This window comes from Scardinius erythrophthalmus (genome assembly GCF_964197995.2).
Source record: "Scardinius erythrophthalmus genome assembly, chromosome: 3".
Lineage (NCBI taxonomy): Eukaryota > Metazoa > Chordata > Actinopteri > Cypriniformes > Leuciscidae > Scardinius > Scardinius erythrophthalmus.
The window spans coordinates 32444908-32468114 of NC_138223.1; the positions used below are offsets into that span (position 1 = coordinate 32444908).

At 38.5% G+C, this 23207-nt stretch overlaps 3 protein-coding genes across 4 annotated transcripts; 2 read left to right on the forward strand and 1 right to left on the reverse strand.

The window, feature by feature from the left end:
• The first annotated feature begins 35 nt into the window (after positions 1-35).
• Positions 36-8362, forward strand: aip (aryl hydrocarbon receptor interacting protein). The gene is made up of 7 exons (XM_081361881.1): positions 36-245; positions 987-1169; positions 1304-1492; positions 1631-1807; positions 6717-6858; positions 7094-7326; positions 7440-8362. The coding sequence occupies exons 1-7, from the start codon at positions 147-149 to the stop codon at positions 7443-7445; spliced, it is 1029 nt and encodes a 342-aa protein (XP_081218007.1). The 5' UTR covers positions 36-146; the 3' UTR covers positions 7446-8362.
• Positions 8337-11220, reverse strand: cdk2ap2 (cyclin dependent kinase 2 associated protein 2). The gene is made up of 5 exons (XM_081361885.1): positions 10599-11220; positions 10170-10329; positions 9630-9721; positions 8950-9070; positions 8337-8635 (listed from the first exon to the last, which is right to left on the reverse strand). Exons 2-5 carry the CDS (start codon positions 10222-10224, stop codon positions 8568-8570), a joined length of 336 nt encoding a protein of 111 aa, XP_081218011.1. The 5' UTR covers positions 10225-10329; positions 10599-11220; the 3' UTR covers positions 8337-8567.
• lgi2b (leucine-rich repeat LGI family, member 2b) lies at positions 9798-18361 on the forward strand. 2 transcript variants are annotated; one of them, XM_081361880.1, is made up of 9 exons: positions 9798-9892; positions 14645-14726; positions 14917-14988; positions 15184-15255; positions 15441-15512; positions 15885-15956; positions 16057-16226; positions 16695-16859; positions 16955-18361. In XM_081361880.1, exons 1-9 carry the CDS (start codon positions 9856-9858, stop codon positions 17770-17772), a joined length of 1560 nt encoding a protein of 519 aa, XP_081218006.1. In that variant the 5' UTR covers positions 9798-9855; the 3' UTR covers positions 17773-18361. The 2 variants fall into 2 exon arrangements, with proteins under 2 accessions (XP_081218006.1, XP_081218005.1); XM_081361879.1 differs by lacking the exon at positions 9798-9892 and having other exon boundaries at positions 13826-14726.
• The last annotated feature ends 4846 nt before the right edge of the window (positions 18362-23207 follow it).

Consider the following 23207-nt stretch of genomic DNA (forward strand, 5'->3'; position numbering starts at 1 on the left):
CTTATTTTTTTTTTAAACCTGCTTTGTTAAGCCATGAAGTGTAGCTGTTTAATGTGAACCATGTCGTTTCGCTGCTACACAGCAGCGCCATCTAGTCTCAACAGACTGAGGGACACTATTCTTCTAACGTTACATCTTCAAGAAGAATGGAGGAACTTGCTATTAAGCTCATAGCGGATGGCGTTCAGAAAAAAGTAATCTCTCCCGGAAAAGGAGAGCTTTCCACGTTTCCTAACGGAACAAAGGTAATGTAACGTTCAGGACACATTTTACAGCAATGAAATGTCGAGACGGAGAACAAATGTATTATTTTTAACGTGTCGAACTCTACAGATAGCGAGCTAGCTAGATTCACCAGTTTAGACGTGTACTACGGGCTTGAATTCGCCCGAAAATTGCACAGAAGTCATGCAGTGGGTTATGTTGAGTATATATCGCATTAGTACTGTGAGAATTTGTACTGTTTTATGAGCTGTTTTTACAAGGAGGCCCAATGTATTCAGATTTAGCCTTTAGCTAAACATCGGGATGGATACCTGATGTTACAGACCATCAAGGAGGACTCGCAGACAATATGCGTGTCTTTCTGTTTGCATTTTTGGCACTGAGAGGGGGAAAAATGTTCCTCCCTTCTGAATGACATCTGAAAGCTATACGTTTTACGTATAATAACAGCAGCGTTTCAACTGCAATATCATGTAACGTTAGCCACTGGCTACATTATATGAAATATCAATAAAACTTAACCTGTCAAGCCTGATATATGAAATAATAGTCAGAAAAATGAAATGGAATCAAATGTTTGAAATGGAAAGACAGAAAGAATGTAAACACCAGAGATGTCTATGTTTTTGCCCTGAGAGCTTGTTGGGCTCAACATTTAGAAATATTTAATCAAACAAAATGTCATAATGCAACGAATATCAGAGGAATAAATTACATGCGTTATAACAAATTAATATTCTTTTATTTTTATCTCTCAAAAGGTCAAGTTTCATTACCGCACTAGTCTTTGTGATGGCACTGTGTTGGATGACTCCAGGACAATGGGAGGTAAGAGTAAACCTATGGAGCTCATACTGGGGAAGAAGTTCAAGCTTCCTGTGTGGGAGCAAGTGGTCACCACAATGAGAGAGGGTGAAATTGCTGATTTCACCTGTGATGTAAAGGTTAGTGACCTGTTAATTCTTTTCTGCCTTATAGTAATATGTAAATATGAATAACTATGTGTTATTCTTTAGAACATAAATTTTTTGGGATTCTTCGGCTCAGTACTGATTTGTTTTTGTTTCTACTGTAATAGCACACAGCTCTCTACCCCATGGTCTCTCTGTCACTACGCAACATCAGCCAAGGGAAAGACCCACTGGAAGGACAGAGACACTGCTGTGGAGTAGCTCAGGTTCACGCGCATCATTCCATAGGTCACCACGATCTGGATAAGTTGCAGGCCAATCCTCAGCCTCTAGTTTTTACTCTGGAAATGCTACAGGTGAGAAACAGTAGCATGGTATCCTTTTTTAGAGGTGTTGACTGAGCTATCATAATAAAACTGCCTAATTTAAGAACAAAAAATACTTGAATTACAAAGCGTCTGTTTCATGATTCTCTGTGTAATCATCTTCCTAAGGTCTTGCCCCCCGGCTCCTTTCAGTTGGAAATATGGGCAATGACAGATGAGGAGAAACTGGAGGCCATACCGCAGATCCACGAAGAGGGAAATGCGCTTTTCAAGAGTGGAGATATTGCAGCAGCTGCTGAAAAGTACTACAATGCTATAGCCTGTCTGAAGAGCTTACAGATGAAGGTTAGTCTTAATAGTTGCTAAGCATTGAAGTGTCATGAAACCCCTGTTTTATTACTGGTCGTTCACACCTCAGATTTGAAAAAGATTAAGGAAATGGGTGTGCAGAGCTGTGGAAAAGTGGGAGTGTAGAGGGGAAGAAGGGAGAAAACAACCAATAAAACACAGACCTACAACACACTCATTAAACAGACAAATGAATATTAAAATATGAGCGGAGAAAGAAAAGCACAACAGAGTTGAGGACGCCTTGATCTATTTAAAAAAATATGAACCTATGACAACAAGCTCACAAAAGTCTTATCATGAACAATATCATTATTATCATTCCTAACAACTATCATGAACAACAAATCAAATATGTTTTGATAAATTATTCTTAGCAATATCAACAAATCAGCATTACAACTTTGCAGAGCTATTGGTCTATATGAAAAATGAGGTAGAACATTAAAAAGATCTAATAATATTTTCATTACGTATACGAGCACTACAATATTTAAAAAATGACACATCAATTTAATACAGAACGAATAAAGGTATAGTTCATTTTTTTATCCATTCCTCTTTGACTTTTCGGCTTTAAGTTTCTTCAGTGTATTAGAATTAGTTCATGATCAGAAGTACCACTGTATCAGTGTCCTTATGTGCACACACACACACACACACACATATATATATATATAGTAGTCAACATTTTAAGTGGATCAAAACCTTTCATCAAAGTTATACATGAATTTTGAACATTTTCCGTTCTTGTCTTAGGACAACTGTGATGAACTTTTTTGATCCACTTCAAATGTTGACTACTGTATTAGAAGAGACATTATGAAACATGTGCACACAGACAGTGCTGGTTCATGTTTGGAGCACTAGAGAATATGAAATATGTCCATAAAAACTTGAAACACATTTGCTCTGGTCCGGATATGAACTGTGATCCGCGTTGCGAGTGTTGTTACATGTTAAATATCGTTACTTACAGTCATATTTTTTCATGTGTTGGAAGTCAAACTCCAGCTCTGACCGCATTGTGGGAAAAATGCAAACAACACTTTTGTGTTGCTGTACCGAGAAAACAAACCCTTGTGTCCGAACTTGAACAGGCTACAAGAATGAACAGCTCTGAAACTCTCTTTTGTAACATTTGAATTTTCCGCTGTAATGCGATCTCATGCATAATACAGCGCAGTGATTGGATTAAGAGTTCTTACTCATGAATAAATGCAGAGAAAATGAAAGTGATGACGTAGATGCGTACTCTACAGCCAATCCCCACTCCCAATTAATGCTTATACCTCACTTATGACGTTGGTTCAACTTTGCTTTTTAAACCAGAACAAAATTGCTCCAAAAAATGAAAAATAATAATTTGTAATAGCAATAATAGCTTCAAAATAATTTAAGCACCTGTGCTATTGTTGTTTTCAGTGAAGTGCAACTGTACATATGTTAACATCTTAGGGCTGGGCGATATGGATTTTTTTTTTATCACGATATGTTTTTCCATATTGATCGATCTCGATTCTTATCACGATATGTAGTTTTTGCAGATGCTGCCAGTGTAAGGGACATCCTGAAGCTTGAAGAAACAAGATATTCACTGAAACTTTAGAATAAAGTTTAATAACATAATAAATTAAACAGTATGCCTTTCAATAATGAGCACAAAATATTTTTGTTAAGGTCTTCATGCAGCCAAAAGATTCACATTACACTCCCACATTGTATGAATCTTTCTATTGGTCAAGAGAGCAGCAGGGCCCACAACTGGCAGAGCAGCGCTCTTTCGCTCATACAGAGTTTTATATGCTTTCAAACAAGTGCAAACTAGTAAGTTACTGGTCAGTGGTCACTTTTCAATATATTTTACATTTTTTTTATTTTGTAAACAACAACTTATTTAAACAACTTAGTTAAAACACAATTATTAAATAATAATAATCTCAAATATTTGTAGAGGCAGCACAGAACCAAACTAAGTAAACATGTGGGTCACAACCTCTGACACATTCAAGTGCTAAACAAAGACAAAATAAATGCAAAAAGTAAACCACTATAATACTATTATCCTGGTTTACCTCCCAGAGATTTTTTGGAGGTATTGAAAAATGCAAAAATAAAAGGTTGTGCACATCATTTGTAATTGCAAACATGATTCATCTCCCTTTATACAATAATACAAACTTTCACTTATTGAAACATTGTATATAAACTAACAGCTGTGACAACTATCACATCAAATTGCTTTGGCTGGACAGTGAACATCTCAAGTACAAAAAGAGTAAACATGGCCCTGGCACAAATACTACCTGAAAGATTAAGGTAGATCTCTAGAATTGTTTTATAAGTAGAATGAAATCTGAGCCAAAATTGCACAAATATGTAAACATAGTAAACCAAGGGCTGGGCGATATATCACATGACATTTATAGGCACATCTCGTAAGTAAAGCCGGTCCCTTGATTAGTACTAAATCGCCATCACCTGCTTTCAGATGGAGCGACATTTACAACACAGAGACGTAGTTAACTGACAAGCTGAGCCATATCGCATTAATTATCACGGATCGCCTGTGATAATTAATGCGATATGGCTCAGCTTGTCAGTTGTCTGCCATATCCAAACGTCGTGTTACCTTTTTTTCAACAATGTCTTCGGTCTCGAGTTATGTAGTGATGTCGCCTTCACGTTCGGCATTATTTTCGCTGTCCTCAACTTCAGTTTCCCTCATTTTTTTATCCTTTTTCCAACTTTTTTCCCTCTCTCTCAGTCTCCTTCTGTTTACTATAGTAGCCTCGCTGAGAAGTGGGCGTGTCCTACCGGCATACGGCAGCCGGCAGATACTGTTGTGCTTAGTTTTTCATGCGATATCGAATAATATGTCCCAAGCATATTATCGAAATCGCTCAGAATATTATCGCGATCCCGTATCGAGATCGAATTATCGCCCAGCCCTATAACATCTCAAAAAATGTTGTAGGGTTTCATGACCCTTTAAAACTTACACATTACCCTTGTTGAAGAACAAATGTATTCTTGAAGCATTGCATGCAATATATCAGGGGTGGTTTTTGCACAGAATGAAGCCGTTTGAAACCAACACTTTGGCTGCACGTTTAATGGTATTTGAACACAAATTGTTATTCTCAAACTGATTAAGCAAAATAATCTGAGATATTGGCCCGCTGCTTATTTATCCTAAAACCTTTTTCTCATTTGACATTTGTTATCTCGCATTTGGTGTTGGTTGCTAGATTTCAAGAGATTTAAGTCCCTCAATTAGAGCTATTCTCTTAAATTGATACAGTTTCCTCATTCCTCTCCTCTCAGTATTTATTTTTCTTAATTGAACATGCTTTTTCTGCACTGCAAAAAAGTGCTGATGATCTGAAAACACCTTCATGAGCATCACTTGCGACTAAATCTGCAAGAAAACTTTCTTAGTGACGAAACAAACATGAATCTCACAAGTTGTTTGCGATTGCTAAATATATGCACTTGCACAACCTCTGTGCATTATCGTGTGGCACCAGCCAACAGTGTATTATATTCCTTAAAGGGATAGTTCTCCCAAAAATTAGAATTCCATCATTTACTCACCCTCATGTCGTTCCAAACCCGTAAGACTTGCGTTCATTTTCTAAACACAAATGAAGATCTTTTTGATTAAATCTGAGAGATTTCTGTCCCTCCGTTGACAGCTACACAACTACTTTGATGCTTTAAAAAGTTCATAAAGAGATCGTAAAACTAATTCAAATGAATTGAGTGGTTTAGTCAAAATTTTCTGAAGAGACAAGATCGCTTTATATGATAAACTGATTGAATTTAGGCTTATATTCACATATTCATCAACTCACACATCAGTTGTGGTAAACGGAAGCTCAAGCATGTTTGCTTGACGTGCAAGAACTAGTGAGGTTTGTTCTCACACGTCAAGCAGGTTCAGTTGAGCTTCTGTTTAAGTTCTCTGATCAATGTTTATGTGTGAATAAAAGCTTAAATTAAAACTGTTTATCATATAAAGCAAATGAGTCTTTTCAGAAAATCTCTTTATGAACTTTTTCAAATGAACACTTTTTTTTTTTTGTACAAAAGTGGTAGTTGTGTATCTGTCTATGGAGGGACAGAAAGCTCTCAGATTTCATCAAAAAAAAACTTCATTTGTGTCTGAAGATGAACAAAAGTCTTATGAGTTTGGAACGACATGAGGGGGAGGGTAATTAATGACAGATTTGTCATTTTTGGGTGAATTATCCCTTTAATGGCGCTTTTCCACTACACAGTACCAGCTCACCTCGACTCGCCTTTGTTTGGTTTTCCACTGTGTAAAAGTTGTAACTGTACCTGCTTCCAGGTACTTTTTTTCGTATCACCTCCGGCGAGGTTCTGAGCGAGCTGAGGCGATAGTAAAATGTGACGTGAAAACACGGCAGACTGCTGATTGGTCAGAGAGAATCGTCACTATTCACTGCGTCATCATTGCACACGCCAGAGGCGATTTCCTCCATTGTCCTGTGTGTGTGGGTAGCGGGTGTGTGTTGCGTAGAAGATTACATCATGGCAGTTTCCTGCGGCATTGCTATGACGACCAGGTATTATTGTGGAGGTACTAGGCTTGTTCGTCTTGAACCGGCGCTGCACAGACCGACAGGTGAATGACATCAAAGTACCGCAAGAGCGAATAGAAAGTAGACGGCTCCTTGTGCTTTTGAATTGCTCTCGCGGTACTTTGACGTCCTAAACCGATCGGTCTGTGCAGCGCCGGTTCAAGTCGAACAAGCCGACTATCTGCAATGGAAAACAGAGCGAAAAGCGAGCCGAGTCGAGTCAAGTTGAGCTGGTACTGGTAATGGAAAAGCACCATAAGATGACACTTTTACTTAAAACGTATATTCTCTGTTCAAAGGAGCGTCCGGGTGATGAGCATTGGATCAAACTAGATCTCATGATCACCCCTCTCCTCCTCAACTACTGCCAGTGCAAGCTTATGCTGGGCCAATACTATGAGGTTTTGGACCACTGCTCTTCTATAATCAACAAGTACGAGGGTAAATATCAAAACAAGTAAAATCACATGTACTTTGTATTTACAGCTAGGCATCTCAAAGAAGCACTTTTTTTTCCTGCTTTTAGGGTAGTGTAATTTCTTGGCCCTAAATCTTTGAGGGAATTAAAAGCTGCACTAATATTGTTCTTTACAAACAAGCTACAGTTAACTTGAGTACCATGAGAACCGTTTTATTGCATTTCAGATGCCCATACTCAGTCTTGTCTTTCTCACAGATAATGTGAAGGCGTATTTCAAACGAGGGAAAGCTCATGCAGCGGTATGGAATGAAGCAGAGGCAAGAGCTGACTTTGCCAAAGTGATTACATTGGAACCATCACTTGAAACTTCAGTTGCAAAGGAGTTGAGAGCAATGGAGGAACGCATTCGGGAAAAACAGAAAGAGGAGAAGGGACGCTACAAAAACCTGTTCAACTACAGCGACAAAGCCTCTGCTGCAGCTACCACGGTTGGTTTAATCTTAAATGCGACCTATGAAGAATCTAGATTAGGGTGTATAACATTGTTAAACAGCAAAAAAAATGCTCCATTAAGTAACCTGTGCTATTTTCCTCTTTTCAGGGCTGAAACAAAGGTTGTCCAATTTTCCATTTATAAGGAGATATGCACTCTGATAAATGTATCCCTCACAAGTTTATTTAGCCCATCATCCCCTTATTGTTCATCATGTTTTATTAGTAAATCGACATACAAATGAAGAGTGCATCCAGTGCATAGCTTTGAATGGCCTGGCCATCCATTTATCCCTGAGAGTTACCCATCATTTGTTGAAGAATGCTCATTTTCATTGTTATCAATGGGATCTGCAACTCCTGTGAACCAGGAATGGGTAAATACCAGCCTTGTGTATTCACTTTTTGGATATTGCTGATGGAAACTTCACAACCCAGTGCATTGTGGTCAGTGCTCTTTAACAAGGGCAGTCTGAAAGAAACAAAGCTGAAAGACAATCTGATGATGATAAAATGGGATTGCTATGAATATATATCCCCCCCCCCATTTTTGCGTTATTCTTTTGTATTTATAATGTTTATTAATTGTATTGCTATTACCCTTATTGTCTTTGTATGTATACTACATTTTAATCTTGAAAGATAAAGGAAATAAATATGAAATGTCAGGCATTAGAAGGCCTGTGAAATATATAAGTGAAAGACACATTGTTAACACTGTGATAGATGTAAAGAATATACTTCCCCCATCAGTGAAACAGAACACGTATACTCGTTCACATTTTTGCGTAGTTAATAATTGTCACAGTTAAACCTATATATGTCACTACAAATAAAAATATATTTTCAAAGTGCTTTTTAAATACATGTTGCTGCAGCTAGTCTGCATTTGTTCAGTTGTGACCAAAGCCAAATAAAGTTATTCACCCAATCTTTTAAACAAGCACTTCTTGCATGCAGTGGAATTAAAAATCTGACAAACTGATTGATTTATTATTTTTTATTTAAATACAGAATTGCAAAAATTGGGCTTAAAAAATTTCTAGGATAATCGCAGTGACACTACATGAGGTGTACATCTGGGAGATAGCTATGCATGATGGACAAATGTCGTTAAGAAAGATAGAAAGAGATGGTGTTGTAAATAGCTTGGCAAAGAGAAGGGGCATGTCTGTGAGAAACAGAACAATGAGGAGACAAGTACCGGAGGGAGGGAGGGTGTGTGTGTGTGTGTGTGTTATGTGCGAGCACTTCGCTCTGTCTCCGCTAGACACTCCCTGACAAGAGCACGTGCGTGGATGATACCTAAAGAAAGACAGAAACGCATATCAGCCATTTCAAAGGTAAATGTTTTGAAGCATGATAGACCATTTGCTAATGATCCAAATATACAAAATTACTACATGTCAGACACTAGATGGCAACTTTTATATGTAATGCAACTTCAATAATTAATCTGAATAAAATAAACGTTGCAAGTCTGATCCCATGTGAAGAACTGAAAAACCGAGTGAACTCTTATCACGACTGTCCTTGGGCTTACATTCCTCCAGAGGGCTAAACGTTACTGACTGTTACAAATGTGCAGCATGCACTTTATTCAGAAGGGTGTGGTGTACCTCTTTTCAGTCTCTCCATGGCACTTTTGCTGCCAGCGTAGGTAGGACGAATTTCACGGCTCATCTCCTCAATGACGGAGAGCAGCTCACTATACGTAGATCCCTGGGACACTTTAACTGGCTACAGAAAACAAGACAGGGCTCGACATTAAAGCTTGTCCGGGAAAAGTGTATGTGGTGTGGGGTGTTCAGAAGTAACAAGTGAAAGAGAATTTTACTTGCCAGACCAGACAAGTAGCCTGATTAAAACCTCAATAACAAAAAAAAAACTTAGATATATGTGTGTGTGTATGTGTATATACATGTATGTTGTATAAATAAAGTATATATATATATATATATATATATATATATATATATATATATATATATATATATATTTATTTATACAACATACATGTATATACACACGCACACTACCGGTCAAAAGTTGGGAATAATTATGTTTTTTTTTACGTTATTTAAAGAGGTCACCAAACAAATCTATCTATCTATCTATCTATCTATCTATCTATCTATCTATCTATCTATCTATCTATCTATCTATCTATCTATATATATGCATAAAGGGGTGGTATATATATATATATATTCCATTTAAAAACAGACAAGATCCATTGGGAATAATTTCAAGATTGCAAAAAAAGTAAAATCCCACTGTTATCATAAACTTAACTTACTTGTACAAAGCCCATTGATGGTGGACCAAAGTCACTAAATGCTGGTCTAAAGTTAGAAGAGGAGGCCAGAGATGGAGATGAGCCACATGATCCTAAAACCAGAAAGCAATAGGAAGACCAATCACAAACCATGAAAATGTCAAAAGGCCAATTTCAACCAATGACATCTTGCCACCCAGTGTGAGTATGGAAGGAAGTGGGGAAAGATACAGTGAGCCAAGATCTGATGCACGGATGTGATGGCATGGCACACTCACATATGGGTAAGACAACACTTAGCCTTTAAGCATAAACGCGGTAAGGTGCGGTTAGCAACACACTATAACACATTTATGTAATGAGCAAGACAGATGGCTATGGCTCCTTTAACTCCTCCCCCTTTATCCGTGCCTCTGACCTCTTTTACAGTAGGTTCACTGACCCCTTTCCCCGGGATTAAAAACGGTGCATTTGAAAGCGTGATAGACACAAATTACCCCATATGCGAGTAAAATGTATGTAAAAAAATCATGAATGAAGAGCGAGCACAATGAAACTCACCTGGTGGAGTGTGGTTGGAGCCGGTGGGTGCGGGGGCGATCGGCTTGTAACTCATATTTACACCGCCGTCGACTGTAGCCTCGCTTGATGAAAAGTTTCTTCTTATCTTCTGAATGTAATCTCGATGGGCTTTGGTATCTGAAGCAGGGACGATGCTGGCCTAATGTAAACGCAAAGAGCAGATATACAGATAAGTATAAGAGGTGGGAGACATGGTAAAGGCTAGCGGACAGAAAAGACGGTCCCCTCTTAACTTAACCGGCTTCAAGCCCTGACTCTGTTTAAATCGCCTGCCATTGATAGACTTTTCCTCTATTTTCTGCTTGGGTAGAACAACGAACACTTTCAAATAAGTGCGAACATTTGTGTGCAATAAAGAGTGGAGGATGTCTGTAGTGGTATATGAAAGGTAAATTTAACTATACCCACCTCTTCCGCGAAATCGCTCGACAGCGACACGCGCTAAGTATCCAACAAGCCGACAAATGAAACAAACAACAACCGTAAACACTTCGCGATATGTTGGACAGTTAAAGATGGTATCTGGTCGCCGGTTTACACTTGTTCGAGGAGGTAAGCGGTGAATATAACGCACGGGAATAGTTTCGCTACGCGGAGGTGTCGGTTCTTCTCCTCTCTTCCTGCGCGTGCTAGCCTGCTATGTTATTTTCCCATGATACTCGGCAAAAAGAGTGACTGCGTCATCAGGCACGCGCCTTTGCCCTCTCTTTCTTCCACAATGAAGATTCCATTCTGGAATTTTCTTGTTGAGGTGTTTGGAGAGAATGTGCTACAGTAAGCCGGAGAAGCGTTTGACAAATGCCTGACCCGTTGTATGATAATTTTGTTTTGTTTTGTTATTTTCAGAATAAAATATAGCCTAATAGAATGGCATAGTGTTGAGGCTGCTATCTGACTGCCTAATAGTAACTCCACCCACACACCTAATCCTAAATTAGGAGGAGCGGGGGAATAATCTGGCAGGGGGTCAGAATGTGGCACAACACCTATGCAAGTACTGCATGCAATGTACAATAGGCTACACTGCATTAAACAACGCAATGTGCCATGCACATTTATAAAGTTAGTTGAAATATTAGAATACGGTTATGTAAAGGAGATTTATTGAGTAGCCTACTCGGACAGCTGTTTGAAAGAAACTGTTTTTTTATTGATGGATGTTTTAGCTGTTAATGATCTCCAGCTTCTGTCTGAGGGGAGTTGCTGTTATGCTGAGTTAGATGGATCCGTGGTCATCTTTTTATATTGCTGTGTTAGATTATGTGCTGGGGGAGATCTGTACCCATGATCTTTAAAGCTTTAGTGACAATGTGTTAAAGGGGTGGTTGATTATGATTTCACTTTTTTAAATTTAGTTAGTGCAGGGTTTCTCAAACTCGGTCCTGGAGGGCCACTGTCCTGCACAGTTTAGCTCCAACCCTGATCAAACACACCTGAGCCAGCTAATCAATGTCTTCAGGATGACTAGAAACTCACAGCTAGGTGTGTTTGATCAGGGTTGGAGCTAAACTGTGCAGGACAGTGGTTTGAGAAACCCTGAGTTAGTGTGTAATGTTGCTGTTTGAGCATAAACAACATCTGCAAAGTTACAACGCTCAAAGTTCAAAGCAAAGGGAGATGTTTGCTTTTAAAGGGGTGGTATAATGCCCTTTTCACAAGATGTAAAAGAAGTCTTTGATGTCCCCAGAGTGTGTATGTGAAGTTTTAGCTCAAAATACCCCACAGATATTTTTATATAGCATGTTAAGCAAAGGTAAGCAAAAAACGTACCGTTTTTGTGTCTGTCCCTTTAAATGCAAATTAGCTGCTGCTCTCGCACAGAGGGCGTAGCTTCAACAGTATAGCCCCTTTCACACAGAGATTCCGGAAAATACACGGATAAAGTGACCCGGGATTTGACCCGGGTTAGTTTGATTTTGGTTCATTCACACTGCCTTTGATTTTCCCGAATCAGAGATTGCAGAGATGCAATCAAAAATGCATTTTTTTCTCTTATTCGATGGCGAACGATCCCGGCTTCAGCGTCATCATTATGACACGGCATTATTACGGCTTTTGTTCACACAGCGCACGTTCCGGGACTGAACACGGCAATGTTACTAGGTCCCCAACCCGGCATCGATGCCGGCATCAATCCCGGGTCGTGTTTGCATTCACACAGAAGGCACTCTGGCAATTTGCCGGCAATTTCCCGGGTTCAAAGCGCTGTGAAAGGGGCTTTTGTGTCCTTTTACCTCAAACAAACATGCACTGGAAATTTCAAAAACCTTTAGCCTTTTATGTTCAAACCGAAGTCAGAAAGTAATCAGTAATCATTGATTATCATATTCTGTCTTGATAATAAATCGTGTTCAGAGGGCGGGTTTATGTAAATTTTAGGGTTAGTGATGTCACTAACCCGGGAGGAATGTCGTGTAGTCCCTACCAGCCGTTTGTTGTAGTCCTTAAAAAGTAATTTCTTTCAAAGCAAACATCTCCCTCTGCTTTGAACTTTGAGCGTTGTAACTTTGCAGATGTTGTTTATGCTCAAACAGCAACATTACACACTAACTAAAGTTAGAAAAGTCAAATCATATTCAACCACCCCTTTAAAGAAATCGCTTTTTAAGGACTAGGTTTCAACAAAAGGGACTACATGACATTCCTCCCAGGTTAGTGACATCACCAACCCTAAAATTTACATAAACCCCACCCCCGGGAATGCGATTTATAGATTATCAAGACATTCTTGCTGTTATTATTGTTTTGTATTACTATTATTTTGTGTATTTAATTGACCCTTCGCTAAGCCCCGCCCTCCTTAGTTACTGTTGCTACGCCACGATTGGCCTGTGGCGGTTTTCGGGCGTGGCTTAGCGAAGGGTCAAATGTATGTTCTGTTACTGAATAAAGTATAAAAAAAAAAGATTATCAAGACAGAATATGCTAATCAATGACTAGAAGATAACTACACATAAGCTACATAAATTCAGAAACGTCCTGTTGCTTCTACATGTTGTCACTTCTTCTTGAGTCTCTCCATCATCCGGTTTGAACATAAAAGGCTAAAAGTTTTTGAAATGTTCAGTGCATGTCTGTGTGAGTGCAAGTTGTTGAAGCCCTCTGTGCGGGAGCAGCAGCTCATTTGCATTTAAAGGAACAGACACAAAACAGTGCGTTTTTGCTCACACTCAAAAATTGACAATTTTAACATGCTATATAAAAAAATCTGTGGGGTATTTTGAGCTAAAACTTCACATACACACTCTGGGGACATCAAAGACATATTTTACATCTTGTGAAATGGGCATTATACCACCCCTTTAAAGCATTTTCTTTGCCGTACTAAATAGACAATGCCTGAATGATGTTTTAAAACAGACTAAGGTTCTGACTGGTTTCCGAATTTCCTTAGTTGTCTGACTATGAGTTTTTTTTTTTTTTTTTGGATGAGGTAAGCTGTATTGACTTGTCTGCAAATAGGCTATACCTAGGAATTTGCAGTCTGTTATGGTGACTGATTTGATGGACATTGATGCATTGGGAGTTTGGTCTGCAGGTAAAGCAGTTGAGAACCACTAATGCTACCTACTTCATAAGTGCCAGTTTGCAGAAGTCTCTGTCATCCATTTAAGCCCCTCCCCTAGTCACATATAGATAGAAAGCACTTACATGCTGAAATCAGATCTGCTTCTAAATGATTAATGGTATGCATACTGTAGAGTCCATTATTTGCTGTAATATTGAAGTTTATTTCTGGTTGCCAGAGAAATTGTTGTAACTTATGCATCATATTTTACATTATGCATCTAGTTTAATATGTAGGGAAATATAGGACACAAATACAGCTTGAGCTTATCTTAATGTAAAGTAATGACCAATGTCAGCGAAGCTTGTCTATAACACAAGACACAGAGGCCATTCATTCAAAGAATTGCTGTGTCATTACCACATATTCCATTTTACCCACATGCTTTCATTGCTGAGATCATCTGTGCATTTTCAAACTTGCTCTATGCAGATAAAGCACAATTTTGCTGATATGACATTTAACTTAGGCCTATATAAATATTAATAGCCTGTAGCAAGAAAAAACAGGAAGAGGTGTCATAAAAAAATTGCAATAATTAGCACATTTTTAAATTATCTTAAGGCAAGGAGAAACACAAAAAAAGAGTAGTGATATGATCTAATGGTTACAGGCTACTTTGAGTTGTTTTATTGAATTTGTGAGACCTCCTCCAATGGGACAGTCTAAAGCACAACTGCATCAGAGCTGCTGATTCTGGAGTCAGTCCTTCGTGCTGCAGTTCACTGTGCGGGACAGGGGAGCGTTTGGATTTCGTCTCCGCACGCAGCCATGGATCTTACAAACGATACATTTTCTTCCTTCCGGAAGTGTCTTTTGGTAACACTACTATTCATTTGTTCATTTCAACTGGTTCGATCAAAGCGAATAATCAAATGTCCTTCAGGATGCACTTGCACGACAGATTCAGTCATTTGTGTCGGTTCTTCTCTCATCCCCCGGACTATACCGAGTGACATCAACTCTCTGTAAGTGCAATATTATGTTCTCGTAACAATTTTGGAGCGAAAATTCTTATAATTATACTGTATCAAATATAAAGATGGTGCGACATCCAAACCTATAAAATATTTGTGTTTTCGAAACTGAACGCGCGCGTACAGTACAAAAAAAAAATGAAAGTGCAATATTTCTTATTTTGTTATTATTCTTTTTTAGGAGTATTGTTAATTGCAGTTTCCCAGACATCAAGGAGGCTATGTTCTCGCTCATGCCCTCACTGCAGTTAATGTAAGTGACTGCTGCATCACTTTATTAAATTTACCTGTTTATCTGCATTAGGAAACACTATGTATTAAATTCAAGGCATGCTTTGTTATGTTAAAAAATTTAGGTCATTTCTGTACTATGGGATGGGTATTAATTGTGATAGTTTATGCATCATGGTAGGCCATTTCCTGGTATCTTTTTTCTCTCTCTTCTCAGTCTCCTTAGTTCTAATTCATTTTCTGAAATAAAGGAGGATGCATTCTCAGGGCTTCCTCATCTTGAGTATTTGTAAGTATTTGGACAGCTTTTCTGCAGGTACATTTATGATAAAAAGTGATCACTTCTTTACATTATATATTGCTGACTAACTAAGATCCACATATTTGTTGGATATCTGGATCATTATCCCTGCAGAGTGATTGACTGAAATTCTTGGCGATGTATATTTTGTCTCATTTTATTTCTCCAACCAGATTTATCGAGGGCAACAAAATTGAAGAGATAAACAAATATGCCTTCAGAGGACTTCGGGATGTTACACATCTGTGAGTATATAACATGCAGCAAGGAAAGGCTAAGACATTGCAGAATGCATATTCATTTAGATTATATAGATTTATGGCTGGCATCATATATAATATTTAATTAAGTAGGCCATATATTTTTTGTTTAATATTTTATTTTATTTTTACTACATAATGTGATACAGAATGCACATGCATAATGTATTTTCCTAATCTAGTTGTATAATAAACCTGGCATTGTGTACTACGATTGTTGGCTCTTTGATGAATGCTTTGTTCCTCTTTTGTAAGTCCCTTTGGATAAAAGTGTCTGATAAATGCATAATGTAAATGATACACTGCTGACTGGTATTGTCTTGAGTATTATTAATTATAAATTAATTGTTTTTACAGATCATTAGCAAACAACAATATAAAAACATTGCCCAGAGGTCTCTTTTCTGATCTGCGCTCTTTGATTGAACTGTGAGTTCTTCAGTTCACTATTTGCAAATGTGCACATGTAATCAACAACTTTTGCCAAGTAGATAACTTGTGTATTAATTATTTCATGTCTAATAAACAGAGACCTGCGAGGGAACATGTTCCAGTGCGACTGTGAGTCCATGTGGCTGATGCTGTGGTTGAAGCGATCCAATGGCACAATCTCAGATGTTTACTGTGCCAGTCCATCTGCCATGAAGGGTGTCCTGTTAAAGGATGTCCCAGAAAAACACAGCAAGTGTGTCTCCACAGGTAACTCAATTTCTGTTGCTCAGATATCTCGGTTCTCTTTTTGTTGAATTTGAAATAAATGCTGTGAAAAGGAAGTTGCGATATTCTTTTCTTTCTCATTGTGAAACAAACTTTGATTCTCGAACATAAAAAATTTGGGGCGGGTCTTGATTTGATTGTTGGACTGTTGTGGTTTGCCATTGCTGTGATGTCATGTGAGTGACAGGTGTCCCGCCCTCTCGCCAGTAAACATGTCATCAGAGAAGAGAGGAGTCTCTGCAAGAGGAAGGGGAATTTATTTTGATTAAAGATTACGAAGTCACATGGATTTTTATTTTATTTTTTAATGATGATGTGCAGATATAAATCATTCATAATAAATGCTGCAATATTACTTCAAAAACAAGAATTGCGAAATGCTATTTGTTCACACTTGTTTAACGACAATGAATGAATGTGCTACACTATTTCTGTTTCCTTTCCCTTCAGATTTTGTTCAGCATCAGATAGTGAATACTCAATCCATGTCAGCAGACATCTTCTTTCACAAAGATGATATATATGTTGCTATGGCAGTTCCTAATTCAGACAGCTGCATAATCATGGAATGGGATCACATTGAGACAAATTTCAGGCCTTTTGATGAAATCACAGGTTTGACACTGTTAACTCCATAATCATTTGCCATATGTCATAACTATGAAAGAGTATCGAAGTTTATTTTATTTTTTAAATATATTATATTTCAGGACGGTCTGTTGTTGGGTGCAGGTCTGTTCTGATCAACGAGCAGGCCCTTGTCATTGTCTCCCAGCTCTTCGATGGCTCCCTTGTCTACAAATATGACCAAGCACAGAATAAGTTCACCAAGTTTCAAGCAGTTGAAATGCTTAATGTGTCCAAGCCAAATGACATTGAAGTCTTCCAGATTGGAGATGACTGGTTTTTCCTTATGGTGGACAGTTCCAAAGCTGGAATGACAACTCTGTTTAAATGGAACGAAACTGGTTTCTACCCATATCAGTTCCTTCATGAGTGGTTTCGTGATACCGATGCAGAGTTTATTGATTTAGATGGCAAATCTGTTCTCATACTAGTGAGCCGCTCCCAGGTTCCTGTTATCTACCAATGGAACAAGAGCACTCAAAAGTTTGTTCTGCATGATGAGATAGCAAATATGGACGACATTGTCAGCGTGAAGGCCTTTAGGATTAAGGACGTTCTCTACCTTGCCCTCGCCTGCTACATCGGTGACTCAAAAGTCATGAAGTGGACCGGCAAACACTTTGAAGAAGTACAGGGCTTCCCTTCACGTGGCGCCACGGTATTACAGCCCATCAAGTTCAAAGACCAGCACTATTTGATTCTGAGCAGTGATTACTCTTTTTCCCAGATCTTCAGATGGGATGAGGAGAACCAGAGTTTTATCAAGTTCAGGGATGTGTATGTTCAATGGCCACGCTCATTCACAGCACTGTCAACAGACCAGCGTGATTTTGTGCTGGCCACCAGTTTCAAAGGCAAAACCAAGGTTTTTGAACATATTTCAGTGGATTATAGCAAATGATGCATGTGCTGTTATTTGTTCCATCTGGTCAGATGCTAAAACAAAACTCTATTCCTCAATATATGCATACATTTAACCTTGATATTTATGAATGTAATGTTTTGTCAACAAAAAGGCTGAAACCCAGTGCACACCTCTATTCTATAGTCATGCAAAAGCTATTTATGCAACATTTTTGTATTAAAGTTGGAATAAATAATGCACTGCAGCTTAATTTATTCAGATGTTGAAAATACCTGAATGTTTGGTCATATCAGGGCCCTTTTAAATAATTTCATTGTGAAATATTAGGTTCACCAAAGGTAGGGACTCAGACTTCAATCCAAAAGACTGTGGACTTAAGCTAATTTAACCTATTGAGCTGGTTTGACTGTATGCAAGCATGTTATTGGTGCTGACTAGTGCTATTATTCAGTAGAGACCCTCAATGTTATTGCCTTTGATGAATGAAAGCCTTAGATTTATTTATTTATTTTACAGAATCTTTTTGTCAGTTTTATAACTGTAGCTGGCCGAGCAATATAATGAATGTAGATTTGAAAATATATTAATGATAATAAATAAAACCGCATCTTCTATTGATCTGCTCACTCATTCTTGTTGGTTCTCATTCACATGTATGCATTTTCAGTTTCTCACAAAGAAGCCAACTGCATAAATGGTTTAGCAGCTTGTCATGAATGCATCACTGTTCTATACTGTCAATATAAACACAGAACATAATAAGAAATAAGCACATTAAAATGGACATTCCAGATGACACTTTATTCCTTGACAGTGAGAAACTGCTTGTGTTCACAAGGATCACTTTACCAGCCAGTCAGCAGTATCATTCTTTGTGACAGAGCACTTAGATGTGATAAATAAGACTGCATACGCAGAATGTCACAGATGTAAGCACAGAAATGATGTGATGTAAGTTAGAGGCCTATATCTACAGTATATGATATTGTCTGCTGTGCATTATTATGTGCACATTAGTATTATTATATATAACGTTAGGTCTATAGAGAGATACAGAGCCTATAGTTTTACCTTAATATACCCAAAAATTAAAATACTTTTATTAATTACTCACCTTCATGTCGTTCCAAACCCGTAAGACTTGTGTTCATCTTCGGAAAACAAAATGAAGATCTTTTTGATGAAATCGGAGAGCTTTCTGTCCCTCCATTGACAGCTATGCAACTACCACTTTGATGCTTCAAAAAGTTCATAAAGAGATTGTAAAACTAACCCTTATGAATTGAGCGGTTTAGTCCAATTTTTCTAAAGAGACTCGATCGCTTTATAGACAGATTTAATTTAGGGGTTTATTCACATATAAACATTGATCAGCAAACATAAACAGAAGCTCAACCGAACCTGCTTGACACACAAGAACAAACCTCATTGGTTCTTAAAGGGGTAGTTCACTTTGAAATTAAATTTTGGTATGTTTTAGCTTACCTCAAGGGCATCCAAGATGTAGGTGTCTTTTTTTCCGCAGTAGTTTCAATTTTGATATTTTTAGGTCAAACCGTTCTTGTCTGTCAGTCATTTCATGCAGGTCTATGGTCACCACCTCAAAGAGCATGCACAGAGTCCAAATTAAAACAATTCCCCATCGTCCAAATTAAACAATTCCCCATCGTAAGTACACATTGATGGCCTAAGACACGAAACGAGCGGTTTGTGTGAGAAAACGAACAGAATTTATATCGTTTTTACCTCTTATACACAGCCACGTCCAAGTGATCTGAGGGCGCGCGCGCATCCTGGTGTGTGACGTGTACGCAGACTGGTGCATATATATATACACTAGATGTCGCCTTGTCTACGGCAGTTCATTGGAACGAATGTCTTTAAGGCGGCATCTAGTGTATATATCTATGCACCAGTCTGCATACACGTCACACACCAGGATGCGCACGCGCCCTCAGATCACTTGGACGTGGCTGTGTATAAGAGTTAAAAACGATATAAATACTGTTCGTTTTCTCACACAAACCGCTCGTTTCGTGTCTTAGGCCATCAATGTGTACTTACGATGGGGAATTGTTTAATTTGGACGATGGGGAATTGTTTAATTTGGACTCTGTGCATGCTCTTTGAGACAGTGACCATAGACCTGCATTAAATGACTGACAGACAAGAACGGTTTGACCAAAAAATATCAAAATTGAAACTACTGCAGAAAAAAAGACACCTACATCTTGGATGCCCTTGAGGTAAGCTAAAACATACCAAAATTTAATTTCAAAGTGAACTATCCCTTTAATGAGGCTCAGTTTTCACACGTCAAGCAAATATGCTTGAGCTTCGTTTACCACAACTGATGTGTGAGTTGGTGAATGTTTGTATTGTGTCTTTTCAAAAAATTCTGACTAAATCACTCAATTCATATGGATTAGTTTAACAATCTCTTTATTAACTTTTTGAAGCGTCAAAGTAGCTGAGTAGATTGTCAACGGAGGGACAGAAAGGTCTCAGATTTCATCAAAAATATCTTAATTTGTGTTCTATGGCAAGCCGTTTTAGCTTTAATTGTACCCAGCGTTATTAGTCGTAATTGCATTTTTACTAGTAATAATTCAATTAGAGAGCTCTACAATTCAATTCTTACTAGTAGCAATTACAATTAGAGAGCTCTCTAATTCAATTATAACTAGTAAGAATTACAATTACAGAGCTCTCTAATTCAATTCTTACTAGTAACAATTCCAATTAGAGAGCTCTACAAATGAATTTTTACTAGTCATATGTCTCCATTGACTTCCATTCATTTTGAATTACGGAGCTGTACAATTGAATTGTTGAGATTGTAATTAAAGAGCTCTGCAATTACATTCTTACTAGTAACAATTCAATTGTACAGCTCCGTAATTAAAAATGAATGGAAGTCAATGGAGACATATGACTAGTAAAAATTAATTTGTAGACCTCTCTAATTGTAATTCTTACTAGTAAAAATTAATTTGTAGAGCTCTCTAATTGGAATTGTTACTAGTAAGAATTGAATTAGAGAGCTCTGTAATTGTAATTCTTACTAGTAATAGTTGAATTAGAGAGCTCTCTAATTGTAATTGCTATACTAGTAAGAATTGAATTGTAGAGCTCTCTAATTGAATTCTTACTAGTAAAAATGCAATTACGACCAGTAACGCTGGGTACAATTAAAGCTAAAACGGTCCGTGTAACGCTTTGCAGTTCTTTGTTCAATTTGAAATTTAATAATCAGAAATGAGAAAACGGCCCCTTTATTCGTTTTTTCGTTTTTCAAAAAAACGAAAAAACGAGATTTCGGCTTGATTTTTCGTTTTTTGGTTCACTGGCAAAAATACAAATAAATGACTTCAAAATTCGTTTTCCACATCTGGGCGGCCTGACACGCCCCCTTCCGCCGATTGGTCAAGCAAATCTGAGCATGTGACGTCATCAGTTGTCGCTCAGGGGTGCGTTTCCCGAAAGCATCGTTGGCCAACTATGGTCGCAAGTTCATCGCAATGTCCATTGAACTCTATTGGTAACGACGGAACTTGCGACCATCGTTGGCCAACCATGGTCGCAGGTCTGTTCAACAAAATAATAGTCCTCTACTATGGCTACAAATTCTTAAACTGTACAGGGCAGGTCAGGTCCTATTGGGCTTTCTTCTGTGCAACTTTACACGTTTCACAGAAATCTTTACATCAGAAATATTCATTATTAGTCTGCCACCAGCCTGTTTTATCTAGCTGTGTGTGGTGAAGCTGCGCTTGACAGCGCCGAGCGGGAGAGGCTCACTGACCAATGTCCAGTCAGCAGTCAGAACTTTTCTTTTAGACGCTCCGTTTTGCCACGGGATGGTGATTGCAAATACTGTAATGCCAATCGGCTGAGGGTGGGTACCGATGATGGTGAAATACATTTTTACTGAAACTGTAATCATAGCCGCGACCCGCGAGAATGAGACAGATGATTGACAGGACGATTGCGGAGGCAATTAAAGGCGCAAGAGAACTTCTGTTAACAAAAACATAAATAAAAAAAGTGTTTAACCATTTCATGCATGAATTGTGATAACCTCAGTCAGGATTTTTTTCCTATGTGTTTTTATTGCTCTTAGGGCATGGAAAACAAGATTTTATTTTTTATTTTTCATTTTACAAATTTTTCAAAGAGATTTTCAGATGTCCACTTGAAGGGAGAGCATGCGTTTATGGTTTAAACTGAAGAGATATTGTATTAAATATAATACAATAATCAAACAGATAAAGTATGTGTATTTAACAAACTAATCAATTAAATTATATCAAATCATCTGAAAACTATAAAATATATACAAAAATATATAAATGCAAAACATTGCAAAGGCAATTGAACTCCATACGTTTTCTATGCAGTATCCTGACATTTCATCTCTTTTTGAACGTGCTATCAATTTCACCAAGAAGAGTTCCAAAATGCTTTGAAAATGTTAATTGATCCTGTTCGAGTTCATGCTTAATAGTTTGCCTTACTGTCCTCTGAATTTACACAAAGTAGTTATTAGTAAAAATGGGGAAAACTGTCATGACAGAAGACTGGAAACAATTGCAGGTGAACAATTTTATTGGAACTCAAACACAGAATAAGACAATTCAGGAATGAAAGTTCCTCTCAGGGTGCGGTCGCGATCTCGCGTGCAGGAATCAGCTCCGGACGGTCCACACAGGGGGAAACGCTCAGACTCGGACACACAGGGACTTCGATGGTCAAGTGCTCGGTGCTGAGTGCTGGTGCTCGGTGATCTGTGCTCGGGTGCGGTGAAACAACAGGGATCCACTGAAGACACGACAACCCGGAAGACGACACGAACATACACGCAGGAACAGCAAACAACGGATGGACACTGGAATGGAGAGATGAGTGAGTATAAATAGGGAACGGTAATGTGAATCAGCTGAGGTGGGGAATGGGATGATTGCGAACAGCTGGAGCACTGAACAAACACGTGAGCGGGACAACGCCCACTCCCGCAAACTCACAGACATGTAAACAACAATGACACGAGACACAGAGGAAACAATGAATTCACAACCGTGACAGTACCCCCTCTCCTAGGAATGCCTCACGGCATTCCCAGAACTCCTTACCTGTCGATTGTAATCATCGATAAGGGAGTGATCCAGGATGTCACGAGCAGGAACCCAACTTCTCTCCTCCGGACCGTAACCTTCCCAATCCACCAAGTACTGAAATCCGCGTCCCCTCCGCCTGGAATCCAGGATACGACGAACCGAATAGGATGGTTCCCCATCTACGAGTCGCGGCGGGGGGGGAACCGGGGCTGGCGGATTAATGCGTGCAAAAAAGACGGGCTTAATTTTAGACACATGGAAAACGGGATGAATCCTCCTGTACACTGGAGGAAGATTGAGGCGGACTGTCACTGGACTAATGATCTTAGTGACAGAAAACGGGCCAATGAATTT

Excerpts from the sequence above, each read along its gene's own strand:
- aip (XM_081361881.1), top strand. The coding sequence starts at position 147 with ATGGAGGAACTTGCTATTAAGCTCATAGCGGATGGCGTTCAGAAAAAA. Across the intron at positions 246-986 it reads CGTTTCCTAACGGAACAAAG|GTCAAGTTTCATTACCGCAC; the intron begins GTAATGTAACGT and ends ATCTCTCAAAAG. Across the intron at positions 6,859-7,093 it reads TATAATCAACAAGTACGAGG|ATAATGTGAAGGCGTATTTC; the intron begins GTAAATATCAAA and ends TCTTTCTCACAG.
- lgi2b (XM_081361879.1), top strand. The coding sequence starts at position 14,530 with ATGGATCTTACAAACGATACATTTTCTTCCTTCCGGAAGTGTCTTTTG. Across the intron at positions 15,256-15,440 it reads CTTCCTCATCTTGAGTATTT|ATTTATCGAGGGCAACAAAA; the intron begins GTAAGTATTTGG and ends TTCTCCAACCAG. Across the intron at positions 15,513-15,884 it reads CTTCGGGATGTTACACATCT|ATCATTAGCAAACAACAATA; the intron begins GTGAGTATATAA and ends TTGTTTTTACAG.
- cdk2ap2 (XM_081361885.1), bottom strand. The coding sequence starts at position 10,224 with ATGAGTTACAAGCCGATCGCCCCCGCACCCACCGGCTCCAACCACACT. Across the intron at positions 9,071-9,629 it reads CATCAATGGGCTTTGTACAA|CCAGTTAAAGTGTCCCAGGG; the intron begins GTAAGTTAAGTT and ends TGTTTTCTGTAG. Across the intron at positions 8,636-8,949 it reads CATGGAGAGACTGAAAAGAG|GTATCATCCACGCACGTGCT; the intron begins GTACACCACACC and ends GTCTTTCTTTAG.